This window comes from Thalassophryne amazonica, chromosome 8 (assembly GCF_902500255.1).
Source record: "Thalassophryne amazonica chromosome 8, fThaAma1.1, whole genome shotgun sequence".
Lineage (NCBI taxonomy): Eukaryota > Metazoa > Chordata > Actinopteri > Batrachoidiformes > Batrachoididae > Thalassophryne > Thalassophryne amazonica.
This window is the reverse complement of record NC_047110.1, coordinates 1,542,512-1,561,622: the sequence shown is the minus strand read 5'-3', so window position 1 is coordinate 1,561,622 and position 19,111 is coordinate 1,542,512. Positions and strand designations below refer to the sequence as shown.

The 19,111-nt window shown below is 44.3% G+C and overlaps 1 protein-coding gene across 1 annotated transcript in view; it reads left to right on the top strand.

Annotated features, from left to right (window-relative positions):
- Positions 1-19,111, top strand: part of zgc:56622 (uncharacterized protein LOC326033 homolog) — a 47,634-nt gene that overhangs the window by 5,531 nt on the left and 22,992 nt on the right. The window contains exons 2-5 of the mRNA XM_034175676.1: positions 1,400-1,576; positions 1,723-1,839; positions 2,006-2,083; positions 8,822-8,938. Coding sequence (XP_034031567.1) covers positions 1,400-1,576; positions 1,723-1,839; positions 2,006-2,083; positions 8,822-8,938 — 489 coding nt within the window. The remainder of the gene's footprint in view (positions 1-1,399; positions 1,577-1,722; positions 1,840-2,005; positions 2,084-8,821; positions 8,939-19,111) is intronic.

Below are 19,111 nucleotides of genomic sequence, written 5' to 3'. Positions count from 1 at the left end.
TTTTTCTGTAATTATTGTATGGCTTTTGACTTACAATATAAAGCGCCTTGGGGCAACTGTTTGTTGTGATTTGGGGCTATATAAATAAAATTGATTTGATTTGATTATGTCCCGTGTCTTATGTCCTTCGTGTGTTATGTCCCTTGTGTCTTATGTCCTTCGTGTGTTATGTCCCTTGTGTCTTATATCCCTCGTGTCTTATGTCCTTCATGTGTTATGTCCCTTGTGTCTTATGTCCTTCGTGTATGTCCCTTGTGTCTTATTTCTTTCATGTGTTTTGTCCCTCGTGTCAATTATCTCTCATGTGTTATGTCTCTCGCGTGTTATGTCCTTTGTGTGTTGTTGTGTTCTTGACAGACAGAACTGTTCCTTTACCTTCTGTCCTCTCTGTCGGTTGATGTGCGTCTCCCGGCCACGGCCTCCTGCACAGCGCCCATACGCCCGACCGGTGAGACGCACCCTGTCCGCTCAGCTTGTCTGAGTGTTTCCTCTCTTCAGCGTGTTTGATGAACTCACTGACAATCATTAAAGGAAGCTGAGGACAGCTGATAAATCTCTGGAAATTGAACAAGCTCGCTGCTTCCTTTTAGCCTCTTTGCTGCGGACGTTCAAAGTGCAACTGAAGTAAAAAGAAAATAGTTTAGTGGCTTTAAGACTGTGAAAATAAGAACGATCTGTGGACACGGTGCACACACACACACACACACAGTTCGTCTCTCGTGGCTGCTGTCGAGTCCGTCATGAAATACATTATTTGCTTTGAACACTAGATGGCATATTGTTATGGACACAGACAGTACGGTATGTGGAAAGACGTGTCCTGTCCTCATGGTCTGCTTGTCTTTGACACCCTGAAGAAGCTTCTTTAAGTTCAAACTTTTTATAACCTGTTTTGAGTGGAAACTGTGAGTTTGTGCGACGACTTTCTGGGTTTTTTTTTTTTTTAACGAGTCAGGGTCTGTGCTTGACCGACCTCAAGCCTGACATCAAGCCTGACCCCAAGCCTGACCTCGGGCCTGACCTCAAGCCTGACCTCAAGCCTGACCTCGGGCCTGACCTCAAGCCTGACCTCAAGCCTGACCTCGGGCCTGACCTCAAGCCTGACCTCGGGCCTGACCTCAAGCCTGACACTCCGTGAGTTCACAGACAGTGCCAACCAAGACTGTACTTCAACACTGGACCTTTAGATGGTGCTGTAGTGCTGCTGTGACATTCATTCAGTCACAAAAAGTCAAAGTCTTGCTTTTGCTGTTTGCTGACCAGAACCTCCAGATTGATGTGTGGTCCTGATCTGACTCTCAGGAACTAAATGCTCTGCAGAGACTCATGAGACAACGTTCACAAGAGACTCCAGTCTTGTGACTGAAAGATTCATTTGAACTTTTCCTGCTTGTTACAGTCCTCCTTACTACCGCGCACCTCGGTCCAAGGTGCAGTGGAGACCGCCATTGCAGCCGGATACCGCCACATAGACACCGCCTACATCTACGGCAACGAAGCGGAGATTGGGAAGGCTCTCAAAGCCAAGATGCAGCAGGGCATCTTCAGGCGCCAGGACATGTTCATCGTCAGTAAGGTGGGCGGTGTGGACGTGACACGGGACTGCTTGGACAGGACAATCTGTTTAGACCAGAGAGCGGAACCGCTCTCAGCGGTCCTAAGACACTGTTGATGTCAGATCTTCTTGATAATATGTGCGTGTGCATGTTTGTGTTATTTCAGCTGTGGTGTACTCATCACGCCGCCAAGGACATTCCTGTGTGTCTCAACAAGTCCCTGAATGACCTCCAGCTGGACTACATCGACCTTTACCTCGTGCACTTTCCTGTTGGCCTGAAGGTGGAGTGACGCACAACAAACTGACCCACAGAGAGTGTGTGTGTGTGTGTGTGTGTGAGATTTGTTTCAAACTGTACATTAGGAAGGAGGACCCTCTGGTTTGTCTTTTCTCAGGGACACACCGCGTCTCCTTACCTGTGTTTATTAACTTCATGTTTCTCTGCAGAAAATGGCTGAGGAGCTTTTCCCAAAGAAAGACGGAGAGATGTTGACCTCTGACATAGACTACGTTGACGTGTGGAAGGTAAGCTCATACTTTCTCTTCATATCTTCACGTCTGCTGTGTGTCTGTCGGGACTCTACTAAACCCTCCTTCATCCTGCAGCTTCTGCAACATCCTGGACTTTATTTTCACACGGAGTCAGTCACCTTCTTTCTATCTGCTGTTTGTTTGTTCTTTTCAGTTGTTTTGGTTGCTTCATAATTCTCCTTTTACCTGTTAAAATATCAGCTGTGTCTCTGACGGAGACTGTGGCTTGTACCAGGAAGGACATAAAAGCTGTGCAAAATCACCGTGCAGATACATAACAGATGGAGAAACATGGAAGCAGCCAAATTTCACACGTCAGTCTGCAAAATGCAGGATTGCCGACATAATGTTTGATTTTCCGTTCAATTTATTTCATTTATATAGCGCCAAATCACAACAAAGTTGCCTCACGGCACTTCACACCGTAAGGTCTAACCTTACTAACCCCCAGAGCAGCAGTGGTAAGGAAAAACTCCCTCTGATGATTTGAGGAAGAAACCTCAAGCAGACCAGACTCAAAGGGGTGACCCTCTGCTTGGGCCATGATACAGACACAACTGACAAAATGAATAGTATACAGGAAATTTTGGGCATCCATGCTGGTGCACAGGACAGGAGGCCTGCAGAAGACACCCACTCCCACCTCTGGACAGAGCAGCACCTCAAACAGAGAGAAAAAAACAGACTCAGCCATCAGAGAGACAACAAATACAGTATAATTTGTCAGCATTAAACAACAAGAAAAACAGAAGGAATACTAAGGTGACCGCTGGCCAACAAGACTGAACGATGAGGCCTAACGCGCTTTAGGAAGGCTGGCTCTAGTCCAGGCAGGAAGGATTTTCAGATATTCAGAGAAGCTGAACATAGGTACAGTGTAAAAGATGTAGTTATTTTGCTGTGCTTTATTTGGCCGCTGCCTGTTTACCTTCATGTCCAAGTCATCCCGTCCAGACAGAGATGTTAAAGCAGCTACACCACTCTTCTTAATGCTGGATCAACTGTGTCACTGAACAGCAATTTCCATGACAACAACAGTATGTATGTGTTGGACCTGCAGTCTACACAATTAAACAACATCTACAAAATTATCTAAAGACAGCCGGCTTCGGGCTCCGGTTGGCGCGTCAAACAGCAAGTGGCCCTACAATCAGCTAGAATGCAGGATGAAAGAAGTGACCAATGGGAAGGACACCAAATGATGTGACTCTGGTTGAGAGTACATTGATGCTAACTTGACAAGCAAATCAGGAATGTCACAAAAAAACAAGAAATCAAAGTCCCCATGACTGAGCCTTGTGGTACACCACTGCTGTCAGTTCTGAATATTCACCGCTGGCCATCAGCCTGTGTCACCAACAGGTGACTGAGGTCCTTATCCAGCCCTGATCTCTAACACCAAGGCTATGAAACGGAGTTAGTAAGTGCTAATGTGACACAATGTCAAACATTTTAATGAAGCACCAAAGCAGCAGACTCATTTAAATTGATTTTAAATTAATTGATCATGCTGTATTGGAGACAAATCAATCAATCAATCAATCAATTTTTTTATATAGCGCCAAATCACAACAAACAGTTGCCCCAAGGCACTTTATATTGTAAGGCAAAAGCCATACAATAATTATGTAAAACCCCAACGGTCAAAACGACCCCCTGTGAGCAAGCACTTGGCTACAGTGGGAAGGAAAAACTCCCTTTTAACAGGAAGAAACCTCCAGCAGAACCAGGCTCAGGGAGGGGCAGTCATCTGCTGGGACTGGTTGGGGCTGAGGGAGAGAACCAGGAAAAAGACATGCTGTGGAGGGGAGCAGAGATCAATCACTAATGATTAAATGCAGAGTGGTGCATACAGAGCAAAAAGAGAAAGAAACACTCAGTGCATCATGGGAACCCCCCAGCAGTCTACGTCTATAGCAGCATAACTAAGGGATGGTTCAGGGTCACCTGATCCAGCCCTAACTATAAGCTTTAGCAAAAAGGAAAGTTTTAAGCCTAATCTTAAAAGTAGAGAGGGTGTCTGTCTCCCTGATCCGAATTGGGAGCTGGTTCCACAGGAGAGGAGCCTGAAAGCTGAAGGCTCTGCCTCCCATTCTACTCTTACAAACCCTAGGAACTACAAGTAAGCCTGCAGTCTGAGAGCGAAGCACTCTATTGGGGTGATATGGTACTACGAGGTCCCTAAGATAAGATGGGACCTGATTATTCAAAACCTTATAAGTAAGAAGAAGAATTTTAAATTCTATTCTAGAATTAACAGGAAGCCAATGAAGAGAGGCCAATATGGGTGAGATATGCTCTCTCCTTCTAGTCCCCGTCAGTACTCTAGCTGCAGCATTTTGAATTAACTGAAGGCTTTTTAGGGAACTTTTAGGACAACCTGATAATAATGAATTACAATAGTCCAGCCTAGAGGAAATAAATGCATGAATTAGTTTTTCAGCATCACTCTGAGACAAGACCTTTCTGATTTTAGAGATATTGCGTAAATGCAAAAAAGCAGTCCTACATATTTGTTTAATATGCGCTTTGAATGAAATATCCTGATCAAAAATGACTCCACGATTTCTCACAGTATTACTAGAGCTCAGGGTAATGCCATCCAGAGTAAGGATCTGGTTAGACACCATGTTTCTAAGCTTTGTGGGGCCAAGTACAATAACTTCAGTTTTATCTGAGTTTAAAAGCAGGAAATTAGAGGTCATCCATGTCTTTATGTCTGTAAAACAATCCTGCAGTTTAGCTAATTGGTGTGTGTCCTCTGGCTTCATGGATAGATAAAGCTGGGTATCATCTGCGTAACAATGAAAATTTAAGCAATACCGTCTAATAATACTGCCTAAGGGAAGCATGTATAAAGTGAGTAAAATTGGTCCTAGCACAGAACCTTGTGGAACTCCATAATTAACTTTAGTCTGTGAAGAAGATTCCCCATTTACATGAACAAATTGTAATCTATTAGACAAATATGATTCAAACCACCGCAGCGCAGTGCCTTTAATACCTATGGCATGCTCTAATCTCTGTAATAAAATTTTATGGTCAACAGTATCAAAAGCAGCACTGAGGTCTAACAGAACAAGCACAGAGATGAGTCCACTGTCCAAGGCCATAAGAAGATCATTTGTAACCTTCACTAATGCTGTTTCTGTACTATGATGAATTCTAAAACCTGACTGAAACTCTTCAAATAGACCATTCCTCTGCAGATGATCAGTTAGCTGTTTTACAACTACCCTTTCAAGAATTTTTGAGAGAAAAGGAAGGTTGGAGATTGGCCTATAATTAGCTAAGATAGCTGGGTCAAGTGATGGCTTTTTAAGTAATGGTTTAATTACTGCCACCTTAAAAGCCTGTGGTACATAGCCAACTAACAAAGATAGATTGATCATATTTAAGATCGAAGCATTAAATAATGGTAGGGCTTCCTTGAGCAGCCTGGTAGGAATGGGGTCTAATAAACATGTTGATGGTTTGGATGAAGTAACTAATGAAAATAACTCAGACAGAACAATCGGAGAGAAAGGGTCTAACCAAATTGTTGGGAAGGTGTCGTAGCACGGACCCACAACAGGGGGCGCAAATGAACGGACAATGAGTAAGCCAAAAGGTAACAATTTACTGTTGTGACAAAACACAACTAAATGTACAGAAATTGCAAAGTCAATGAACACCAGGTGACGTGTGGGCAGGCTCGAAGATAGAAGACCCCGACGAGAGAGAGACCGCGTCCCACACGGCCTCCACCACCAACGGTCTGAAGAACACCGGAGCCGCCAAGTCCCGAATCCCCAGGTGACCTCTGTCTTCGGCTGTCGACCCTGGTACTGCTAGCAGAAAGCAGAAAAAAGATGAATGAGTGTAACTCCTTACACTCAGTGGTCTACAGTTTGTGCACAGTAGGAGGAGAACCTCCACCTCCGAATCACACACTCGTGCAGCTCCTAGTGTGTCCACTTATCTGTAGCGCGGTTGTCGTCGTCACGCTCCACGCCACTTCCCAGATAAGGGTGAACACCACAGGATACCGGCTGCAACAGAAATTCAGAATCCTACACAACGTGTTAATCAGCAGAGAAGTGTACCTCACGGTGGTCGATTTCTCGGCGAGGAGGTGGAGTCCCGATCCGGCTTTTAAGATGGTGATGATGATGATGAACGAGTGACAGCTGGTGCAGGGGATGAATGACAGCTGTCACTTCCTCAGGGTCCGGCGCCCTCTCGTGCTTGGAGCCCGCACTCCAAGCAGGGCGCCATCTGGTGGTGGTGGGCCAGCAGTACCTCCTCTTCAGCGGCCCACATAACACAAATACCGGCATCACTGAAAGCAGCCAAAGATAACGATACGTCTTTGGGATGGTTATGAGTAATTTTTTCTCTAATAGTTAAAATTTTGTTAGCAAAGAAAGTCATGAAGTCATTACTAGTTAAAGTTAATGGAATACTCAGCTCAATAGAGCTCTGACTCTTTGTCAGCCTGGCTACAGTGCTGAAAAGAAACCTGGGGTTGTTCTTATTTTCTTCAATTAGTGATGAGTAGAAAGATGTCCTAGCTTTACGGAGGGCTTTTATAGATATTTTATAGAGCAACAGACTCTTTTTCCAGGCTAAGTGAAGATCTTCTAAATTAGTGAGACGCCATTTCCTCTCCAACTTACGGGTTATCTGCTTTAAGCTACGAGTTTGTGAGTTATACCACAGAGTCAGGCACTTCTGATTTAAAGCTCTCTTTTTTAGAGGAGCTACAGCATCCAAAGTTGTCTTCAATGAGGATGTAAAACTATTGACGAGATACTCTATCTCACTTACAGAGTTTAGGTAGCTACTCTGCACTGTGTTGGTATATGGCATTAGAGAACATAAAGAAGGAATCATATCCTTAAACCTAGTTACAGCGCTTTCTGAAAGACTTCTAGTGTAATGAAACTTATTCCCCACTGCTGGGTAGTCCATCAGAGTAAATGTAAATGTTATTAAGAAATGATCAGACAGAAGGGAGTTTTCAGGGAATACTGTTAAGTCTTCTATTTCCATACCATAAGTCAGAACAAGATCTAAGATATGATTAAAGTGGTGGGTGGACTCATTTACTTTTTGAGCAAAGCCAGTAGAGTCTAATAATAGATTAACTGCAGTGTTGAGGCTGTCATTCTCAGCATCTGTGTGGATGTTAAAATCGCCCACTATAATTATCTTATCTGAGCTAAGCACTAAGTCAGACAAAAGGTCTGAAAATTCACAGAGAAACTCACAGTAACGACCAGGTGGACGATAGATAATAACAAATAAAACTGGTTTTTGGGACTTCCAATTTGGATGGACAAGACTAAGAGTCAAGCTTTCAAATGAATTAAAGCTCTGTCTGGGTTTTTGATTAATTAATAAGCTGGAATGGAAGATTGCTGCTAATCCTCCGCCCCGGCCCGTGCTACGAGCATTCTGAATTGAAGTTTTTGTAGCATCATCAGGTTTTTTTCTTTTTTGGTTTCTGAATTTAAGAACAAGACCCACGTCCCAACAGCCAGGGGCTATAAGCATGGACTGGGCCGCCGGGCCACCCGCCCTCGACCGCCACCCAATCCTCTCTGCACCCGACCCCCATGGCTGCCTCTGCAGGTGGTGAACCCACAGGAGGGCGGGCCCACGTCGCTCTTTTGGGCTGAGCCCGGCCGGGCCCCATGGGCTAAGGCCCGGCCACCAGGCGCTCGCGCACGAGCCCCAACCCCAGGCCTGGCTCCAGGGTGGGGCCCCGGCTCCGCCATACCGAGCGACGTTTCGGTCCTTGATTTTTTACTGGTCATGGAGATTCTGAACTGCCCTTAGTCTGACCCATCACCTAGGACCTGTTTGCCTTGGGAGACCCTACAAGGGGCACGAAGCCCCCGACAACATAGCTCATAGGATCATCCGGGTACGCAAACTCCCCCACCACAATAAGGTGGCAGCTTAGAGGGGGAGTATCTCAGGGTCTTGTTCACGAGTAAGGGAAGGATGGAGCGTGAGATCGATAGACGGATCGGTGCAGCATCTGCAGTGATGCGGTCGCTGTATCGGACCGTTGTGGTGAAGAGAGAGCTGAGTAGGGGGGCAAAGCTCTCGATTTACCGATCGATCTATGTTCCGATCCTTACCTATGGTCATGAGATTTGGCTCATGACCGAAAGAACGAGATCGCGAGTACAAGCGGCCGAGATGAGTTTCCTCCGCAGGGTGGCTGGGCGCTCCCTTAGAGATAGGGTGAGGAGCTCGTTCACTCGGGAGGAGCTCGGAGTCGAGTCGCTGCTCCTCCACATCGAAAGGAGTCAGTTGAGGTGGCTCGGGCATCTTTTCCGGATGCCCCCTGGATGCCTCGCTGGAGAGGTTTTTCTCTGTTTAAGGTGCAGCTCCATCCAGAGGTGGGTGTGGTGTCTGTTTCTGTAACCCTCCTGTCCTGTGCACCAACAGCATTTCCTGTATATTCCTTTTATGAATTGTTTTGTAATTTCTGTCTGTATCATGGTCCAAGCAGAGGGTCACCCCTTTGAGTCTGGTCTGCTTGAGGTTTCTTCCTCAAATCATCAGAGGGAGTTTTTTTTTCTTACCACTGTCTCCTGTGTTCTTGCACTGGGGGTTGGTCAGACCTCACTGTGTGAAGCACCTTGAGGTAACTTTCTTGTGATTTGGTGCTATATAAATGAAAATAAATTGAAACATCATTATATGTTTACTATGTGTTTTCTCTTTTTTTAACAGGGGATGGAAGCGCTGCAGGCATCAGGGAAGGTGAAGAACATTGGCGTGTCCAACTTCAACGTCCTGCAGCTGCAGAGACTTCTCAGTCGGTGTCGCATCCCTCCAGCAGTTAATCAGGTTCCGTACATCACTTCTTAACTGACACCAAGTCTGTTTATGAGGATTTAAAAAAAGAACATTTTCATTCAAATACAAACCTCATGAACAATGAGGTCAGTAGAGTTTCTTGAAAATCTGAGTCAATACAAACAGCATCACTGAGCATCAGGAGACGGTGTGACGTGGCGTCAGACTGGAGGTGAAAAAGACCAGACTCATTACTGCACTCTTTGGGTGGAACTTTCCTGATGCCTTCAGCTGGGGATGGGGAATGAGGACAGGGAACAACGGGGAAATGGAACCCTGAGAGAGAGAGAGACAGAGAGAGAGTGAGAGAGAGAGAGAATTGTCCTCAACAATGTGTTTCTATCTTTAAAAGCTGCCAGACATCCCCTAATACCCCAGACTGGCTGCTTTAGGGCACTAGACCATATGGAAGCAATAAGAGTCCCCTCAATGTGAGGAAACTAAAGACACCAAAGAGACGGCAAAGTGTCCAAGGAGCACACCTGTGGATCATGATGGACATCGGTGGCTTGTTCATAAGGGGGATTTGGGCAACACACCGCCAAACGAGAGCAGGGAGGAGGATTTGATCTGCCTCTGAATGTCACTGTCCAGTCAGGTCGCGTCCCACCCATTCTTGTGCAGTCACAAAACGGGGCATTCAGTGCATCTCTGTATGCTCTGGGCAGTGGTGGGCACACTTCTGATAACCGATAATTATCAGAGATAAAGTTTTCATTAGCAGATTATCTTTTCAGATAACTTTGAAAACCATTATCAGACGAATTATCTTCCGATAAATTTTTGACCGTTAACATGGTAAACAAAGGTGAACAGATGTGTAGTTTTACCCTCTACAAATAGAAGAGAGCTGCTTCTAGAAGAAACCGCTCTATTCTCTGCAGGCAAAGTAGAACTGGTCACAAAAAAAACATTTCTTTTAACCCCATACTGTTACCCAGCCAATATCACCCAAGTCATCCAGAGGCATACATTTTTAACTTATGGTTCAAATTTTAACCAAACTTATTTCGGACAAGTTATTTAAATTAACGTCACTTCTGAAGTTTTATAAAGTGAAAATATCAGATATATGTTTTAGTTTCAAAGTAATGCACTAATTTTTAAGGTTTTAGTGTGAACATGCTGTGCCCAGCAGTGCATTATGGGTAGGATAGGGTAATCTCAGTACGGTAATCTCAGTACGTTCACGACAGGAGAATATATTTGAGACACTCTGATCAGGACAACAGCATTAAACTCTAGTGCCTAAAACTCTCGTGGATATATTCTCTGGGTTTCTGGTTGTTTTTGTGTTTGCTTTTATTAAATTCCACACATCTTAAATGTAGCAAGTAGCAACACAGATTATCTGGAATTTTGTTTTGGCGAGTATTCAAGGTCTCTACTGCCATCTACTGGCCAGTAGTGTTCATGGCAGTGCTCAGACTGAAGCTGGACTGACACTGTACCACAGAACCGCACGGTGTAAAAGTTCAGAGTGCATGATTTATGTTCTCATACACATTATATGTTCAAAAACCACACATCGGACTCGTGTTTCCAGAAGCAAAACGTAAACAGAAGCTTTTTTTTTCAAGCTTAATTTACAAAAACCTTCGATGGGAGACATCAAAGTTAAAAAAAAAAAAACATTACAAGACAGGTCTGCGGTGTTTGCACAGGCACAAGAATATCAAACAGGTTTGATTTTCATCTGCCCATACGACCGGCGATCAGGAGGTGGTCGTGAGATGTTAAACGCAGCTCGTTACTTCATGTATACTAAATGATGCAGGGCGCGGGATTAACCTGAAACTCGGTACGATCCAAAAAATTCTCACATGAATGAAAAATCAGCTGAAAAGGGGTAAAAACTCACACTGGCACCAGTAGTTGGCAGTGTTCTATTTGACACTTGTTATATCAGACGGTTATCTAATTACAACTTGGCTTTTTTTTTTTTTTTTGAAAATTCCTTTTTTTTTACAAATAAAAAATGGCATATTTTACAAAAGCACATTTATCTGTAAACACCAACACATGGCACATGTCACATTAACATGTTGGTTTACATAGAATTAATCAACCAATCAGTGTAGTGAGGGCACATTTTACCCAGAATGCCATCTGTCTGTATTTGTTACAAAAAATCTGAATTAGTGCATTATTCAACATTAAAAGATATATGTTATATCTTAACTTTGCACAAATGACAGAATTAATATTAACGGAGTTATTCTATCAGTATTCATTTTATTTATTCACCAAACCATAAGTCAGGAGGGCTTTATTTTCCAAGACCTCCGCCTGATGGCAGCATGGTGATTGGGCAGAGTTGAGCTTTCTGGCTTTTCTTAGTGGCGTCTGTGCTGGAAGCCATGTAGTAAACTGGAGCTTCCAGCAGGGGGCAGGATGCTGAAAGACAGAAGTGCTGATTCTTTGTTTGGGTCTGTTGTCGCTTTTGATGCTTCCAAAAGTGATCATTGTGTTAAAACTCAAAATCAGCTTGTTGTAATTATATCGGAGACAATACTGGAATTTATCATTTATCATTTTATCTTTATCGAAGATAACTTTTCAGTTATATGATTATCTGTTACTGAAGTTAATTTTTTGGTTATCTGTGCTGGTTCTGGGTGAGCGCAGCACTTTACCTCTTTATGTCATACGCAGTGGGCTGTGACATCAGTGCTGTGTTCAAACCCTGAGAAGCTTGAAGAAAAAAATAGTTTTCACATTCTTTTGTGAATTAGTTAAGTTAGCAGCACCACACATCAGCAGAAATGTCTGGTGATTTCACCCAAGCTCTGATAGACAGTAAACAGATGATCCATATTTGTCTCTGAGGTAATTTCATGAACACACTTTTCTGGAAGCTTTGTTTAATGTTTGGTCTGTCCCAGCGTCCTGAACGCAGCACATTACATTGTGTCAAGTAGATGGTGGAACACTTTGATTAATTACAGACATGATGTCTGTTATCAGCGCGCTCACAGCCCAGTTTATGTGGATCAAACAGTTCTGTTAATGTTTCCTCCTGCTTAGTGAGACATGCAGGGAACAATTTACCCAAACTGACCCCAACTCCAAATATGAGTAAATTAAATACTTTTTTATTTCATTTTTGGTGGTTTCTCATGGCATTTTGGAAATGCGCTCCGTCCTAAAAACGGTACATGTACTCTGGGCAGGTCTGCCATCTGGTGTTGAAGAGATGAAACTTCAGCCACTGACCCAACAATGGCCCCGTTTACTACATGCACATAAAACATGTATACCATAAATTAAGCAAATGGCACTCACCTTTCCAGATGTACAATGGGATGCACTGCTGCCTCGTCAGGGCTCAAAACGTCCTTCATCACATCACATAGTTCAGAGAGTCTGTTGCGTGTCCCCCAACAATAATGCCAGGACTCACAGGCGTAACTTCAACATCCTGTGTTGGTTGTTTCAGCATTTTAAAGAGCTAATAGAGAGACAGAGAGAATATAAATTTAAAAACAGCTTTATTCACACCGTATTTATATCACCACCTTTTTTTTTTTTTTTGCATTCACCAACATGGACGCTGCAGACAGACGTCAGAAATGGAGCACCAAGCTCCCATACAGACGAGAGAACTGTATTTACACACCATATGTCTCTGAAGGTGTCCACATTATCAGTAAAAACATAAAACTGGAAGTCCACTCTGATCCGGGCTGCCAAGAGTCCCTTCAGCATAAACTCAGGGTCTACTGACCCCTGAGCTAAAACACAGTTCTTCCGAGTCTTCCAGATGGCCAACTTGGCAAGTCCACAAAGCAGGTTAATTAAAACATTTAATGTCCATTGTTGTGCGCAGTATTTGGGACAAAAATTAAACAAGTCCATAGTAAACAACAAACAAAGCCCATGAAACCACCTCCCCAACAACCCAAACAGCCCTGACAACCGGTGACACTGTGCAAAAACATGGTGAACAGTTTCCCTAAGTGGACAAAAAGGACAAACTCCATCAACCCCTGGATCCAGGTGCGCCAGATACCCATTTGTAGCCAGAAGCCCGTGGACAATCCTCCACTGGAGGTCCCCTGTGCGTTTGTCGACCGAGGGTTTGTACAGGCTTCGCCAGCACCCCACAGGAGACAAGCTGAGCCTTTTAACCAGCACTCTCCAACTCCCCCAACATAACTGTCCTGAAGGACAGGAAAGCCCCCTGCACCACCTGCCACACCCCCACAGCAGGCAAGACAGCCAAAGAGGGGAACCCATACTCACATTCATCATCCACCAACCTGAGCAGCATCCTGGAGGACCTAACTCCTGTTGACTCCGCCAACCTTGCAACAGATGTCTACAGTAGATGGTCCAGTTTGACGCACCCCTCCTCCCTCAGGCGGGACCGCAGCCTGGCAGAGGACAACCAGGGCAAGCTAAAAAGGTAACATAAAAATAGAAGATCTTCAAACAGCCACATCCCAGGCGTGCCTGTACTGTCCCTGTGCACATTGAGGACCTGCCATGCCTGGAGAACTGACCAGCAAAAAAACTGTGGTGTGCATCCCGAGGACATCCTGCTGACATCAGAGGAAAAGATGTTTGTCGTATCCAAGACCTGCCTCCTACCTCAGCAGGACACGAGCCGTATCCTGCCAGCTCAATCCAGAGGTGTACAACAGTCTCTGAACATCCTGCAATCTGAAGGTCGAGACCCGAGAAGAAATGTCCACCAGCCGCTGTCCTCCTTCATGAAGTGACATGTACAGCACAGGAGCCCTGATCCAGTGATAACCAGACCAGAAAAAGTCCACCAGTAACCCCTGCAACTGCTCAATTAGGCCCCGAGGTGGAGAGATGACAGACAGTTTGTGCCACAGCACCGAAGCAACCAAGTTATTGGCAACCAGAACTCACCCCCTATAGGACATCTGGGGCAGCAACCATTTCCATTTGGACAGTCTAGCATACACCTTCTCTTCACTAAACCTTCCCAGTTCTTCTGCTGACAAACAGCCGTCCCCAGAAACACACCTAAAATCTTCAAACCCTCCACTCCCCACTGCAGTCCATGCGGTAGACAGGGAGCAGACCCTTCCTGCCACCTTCCCGTCAGAACAGCCTCACTCTTCGCCCTGTTAACTTTTGAAGAGGTTCCCCTCTCACAGAGCCATTAGCTGTCTTGTAACCCATCATCATCCGCCTGATTTGTAACAAAAACAGTGATGTCATCTGCATAAGCAGAGAGCACCAGAGGAGAAGACAGTTGGAAACCTGGCAAAACAAGGCCAGACAGCTTGGCCCTAATGCTGCATAAGAGGTGCTCTGTGGCTAAAAAGCATAGCTGACCCGAGATGGGGCAGCCCTGTCTCATACCTCACCGGAATGTGTGTGTGTGTGTGTGTGTGTGTGTGTGTGTGTGTGTGTGTGTGTGTGTGTGTGTGTGTGTGTGTGTGTGTGTGTGTGTGTGTGTGTGTGTGTGTGTGTGTGTGTGCAAGTGCGAGTGAGTGTGCGTGTGTGCACACTGTGCAGCTGACAAGACGCTCGTTTTCCCCCGGCAGCAGATGTGGGGTTTTTTTAGATTTTATTGATAACACTCATAAGTAATGGTGCACAAACTGATCCTGCAGCAGAGATGGTTATTGACAGGCTACATTTATGACTTATGTAAACATTTATGACTCGTGGTGCACATCAACCTTCTTGGAGCCACAGCTTTTACCGTGACTACATCAAAATTAGCAGTTATCACTTAAAAATAAGTCATCATAACACGACATCACACTTATGTAAACATTGTAATTAATCTGTGCCTCAGTTCTTAACGTTATCAGCTACATTCCACTGAAGCACATGCTGGGACACTTCTAATAGCAGTGTCACTTGTTGGAAACACCTAATTACGAGTACTTTGTTTTCGGACATCTGCGTAGCTGTTTTTTGCAAATGCCATATACTTTGAAACCGGTCACGGAAGTGCACAAAGTAATTCCGGTGGATCATTGGATGCTCACTAAAAACCTAGATATTAATTGTTGTGATTTTGGAGCAACATGTTCTTTAAGATTGCTCTCATCACCTACAAATGTATCCATGGCAATGCCCCCACATACCTCAAAGACTACCTCACTCCCCTCACATCCTTCTGTTCCCTCTGTGCATACAACACTAATCTTCTCTGTCCCCCTCACATCAAACTTCACACCATGGGAGACAGGGCCTTCTGTTCAGCTGCACCTCATATTTCGTACTCCCTCCCTGACCATCTGAGGGCTCCACAGACTATGGAAGCTTTTAAGAAAGCTTAAAGACATGCCTGTTTAGACAGGCCTATCACAGGTCTCAATAATTTTAATCTGTTGCATCTTAGTCTTTTTATTCTATTTTATTTTTTATTTTGGTTTTATTCTATTCTGCTGACTGCTTTTGTCTTAAAATTTTCTATTTTAATTCTCTTGTTTATCCTTCATTTTATTTTCTTATTTTTCCTGTAACACTTTGAGATTTTTATTAATAAGAGGTGCATTATAAATTAATTTTTTTATTATTATTATTTTTATTATCATAACATTGTTGAATGTGATGTCACTGAACGTCATGTTACACTCATTTTGTGTAAAACAATCAGTTCTGTTGACGAATGTTTATTTTCTCATCACATAGTCCTCCAGTTCAGTCTGAGAAACTCACCCTGAGCAGACAAACACCGAGTGACATCTAAAAAAAAACCTAAATAAACCTTAACCAGTAACTTCCATCATAAGGAATTAACAGATTTCGAGACGTCATCTTCCAAAACAAGGGTGTCATGTGGAGAACAGTATTCTTCTGTGATGATGAATCCTGGCAACAGGTCAGATTAAAAGACTTTATTTAATCTGTGAGCCGGCTTGTAAAGTTTTAGCTTTCGTTGTTAGCGCCATGTCGTTTTCTCCATTTTTTTAAGTGTTACAGCGCTACCTACAGGCCTGGCATGTGTACTACAGCATTTTCACGCAGTTTCACTGGATCTGTGAGAATGGAGATATTTATTGAAAGGAACACTTTTTAAAAATGACAAAGAAAAAGATTGTATAGCAGAAGTTTAGTTTCAGTGTAGACAAGGCCTTAAAAACATGTGATGAAATTAAACTAAAATAATAAATAAAGGAATTATTTTCTCTGGGGTGCTCTGACAAATCCAGGGGGAGCTCTAGTGCCCTTCTGGTGCTTGTTCTCCAACTTCCTCCTGTTACTGTCCTTCCCCTCTGTGATCTTCTTCCTCAGTTCTTGCTGCACCCTCTTCAGTTCCTCTGTGTCTCCATTCCTGAATGCAGCCTTCTTCCTGTTCAGTGTTGCCTTGATGTGTTGTTGGGGTAACAGTGCACAGTCTTGGTTGGGATGATATCATCTGTACAGAAGTTGATATTATCAGTTATCAAGTTGTTTTACCAATGAATATGGCTTTATACACCCTTCAGGGTAAAACAACTTGATAACGATTTTATCATATACCTATCAATGATAAATGCACGCAGACACAATGCGCGTGCTCTCCCTTCGCTCACTGCCCCGGGAGTACGGATGCGGGACCCGCAAAGAATCCAAGTCATTGCCACGGAGGTCTGCGGCTGCGGTTACCGAGACCATGCAGCGGGCGCTGCACATCAAAACAGCGAGCGTAGTCTCTGGACCTGGTGCTGGAGTTGGATGCAGCTCGGCACAGCAGACAGGGGGGCGGCGTGAGTGGCCCGCTGCAGCGTTTACCGAGCCCGCAGACTCAGTAAGCGCGTCAGAGGCAGTGAGAGCAATCGCGGTGATGCCGACCGGTGCCGTGACCGGACCACCTGATAAGGACACAGAACACAATGCGCTGTTAAAAAAGAAGAAGAAGCATGCAAAATTGCACTAAAAAAATCCGCGAAATTGCGAGGCTATGAAAGGGAATTACGTTCTAACAATAACCTGCGATAGGCGAAATCCGTGAAGTAGTCAGCGTTATTTTTTACAATTATTAGAGATGTTTTAAGGCTGTAAAACCCCTCAGTAAAAACACTTTATACACTTTTCTCAAACAGGCATTAACATTTTCTCTTTTCTCTCGTGTGTAAACACTCTCAAAGTTCAAACCTTAGTAGAAACAAAATAGAATGTTTTCCTATAAATAATTATGATGGCTTTGAGAACTAACGAATTAAATTTTACCGATCAACCTACGAGGTTGGACACATAAGAAATTATTAATAGTGACTCACCAGTATTTCACAGTTCCTCTGACCACGCCTCTTCATCGTGGCGCCGCTCCGCTGTCCGGATTGGCTGGTTACTCGAGTGATATGAAAAATATTACCCGTCCGCGAAAAGGGTGTATTGCTATTTATTCTTTAGTGTTTTATCCAATCATATAGGTGTATCATTTATAGGTATATGAGGTCTGTCCATAAAGTATCGTACCTTTTTATTTTTTTTTTAAACTATATGGATTTCATTCATATGTTTTTACGTCAGACATGCTTGAACCCTCGTGCGCATGCGTGAGTTTTTCCACGCCTGTCGGTGACGTCATTCGCCTGTGAGCACTCCTTGTGGGAGGAGTGGTTCCGCCCCCTCGTCGGATTTTCATTGTCTGGAAATGGCGGAATGAAAAGGACTTTTTTTCCATCAGAATTTTTTCAGAAGCTGTTAGAGACTGGCACCTGGAAACCATTCGAAAAATTTATCTGGCTTTCGGTGAAAATTTTACGGGCTTCACAGAGAATAAGTTCTGTTAGTACAGCTTTAAGGACCCCTTTAAGGACGCTCGGCACGCCACGCTCCAAGCTGCGACGACGCGGCACAAATCACCGCACCATTTCTGAGCTGATGGCTCTGTGGATATCAGACCGTCGTGTGCTCTTTCTCTGGTTCTCACAAGAGCTGGACATCAGCCATTTTCCGGCAGATTTCACTTTTAACAAGAGATTTTGTCATGGAAAGCCGCGCGGAGGCTTTGCGCATAAAGACCGATTCGCTTTGGAAGCGAGACAAAGCAACACCTCCATTTCGGCGTGTCAGAGGACAAGTTTGGACATGTCCAGCTCTCCACAATTTCACTAATACTTACTGGACTGGTAAGCATTGAAAGCCGAGATAGACATGTCCAAACTTTTCCTCTGACACACCGAAATGGAGGTGTTCCTTTGTCTCGCTTCCAAAGCAAATCGGTCGTGACGCGCGAAGCCTCCGCGCGGCTTTCCATGACAAAATCTCTTGTTAAAAGTGAAATGGCTGATGTCCAGCTCTTGTGATAACCAGAGAAAGAGCACACGACGGTCTCGTATCCACAGAGCCATCTGTTTAGAAATGGTCCGGTGGCTTGTGCCGCGTCGTCGCAGCTCGGAGCGCGGCGCACCGAGCGTGGCGCACCGAGCGTCCTTAAAAGGGTCCTTAAAGCTGTACTAACAGACCTTATTCTCTGTGAAGCCCGTAAAATTTTCACTGAAAGCCAGATAAATTTTTCGAATGGTTTCCAGGTGCCAGTCTCTAACAGCTTCTGAAAAACCCCAAATCATTCCGCCATTTCCAGACAATGAAAATCCGACGAGGAGGCGGGACCACTCCTTCCACAAGGCGTGCTCACAGGCGAATGATGTCACCGACAGGCGTGGAAAAACTCACGCATGCGCACGAGGGTTCAAGCATGTCTGACGTAAAAACATATGAATGAAATCCATATAGTTTAAAAAAAAAGGTACGATACTTTATGGACAGACCTCGTATGATAAAATCTGTTATTCAGTCCGTAACGCTTTTCATGTCCTTCCTCTGCACATCACAGAGCACAGCTCAGTCAGTCACCTCAAAACATCCACCAAGATGGCCTTCTGCCTCCTGTGACCACCTCCGTAACAATCTGGTGATCAGAGGTTGCCACCGAACTGCAGGGATGTAAATTCGCTCTAAACAGACCAAAATATGTATCTAGACACCAAGATCGTCATTCTACTTATTTTAGCAGCTAAAACAGCTATAAAAGAGAGATCAAAACATGTTAGCAGCCGTTTTGGAAAAAAGTGAAAAATAAAAAAGGTATCAAGAGGTACCATTGTGCCACATTTGGTGCTTGCTTTGGTGCACAATTCCACCCAAAATTGTTCCATATCCATTATACAGGATCCTTGGGTACCACTCAGGTACCACTTGGGTACCGATGCCAAACGAGCGGCTACGTATAGAGACTCA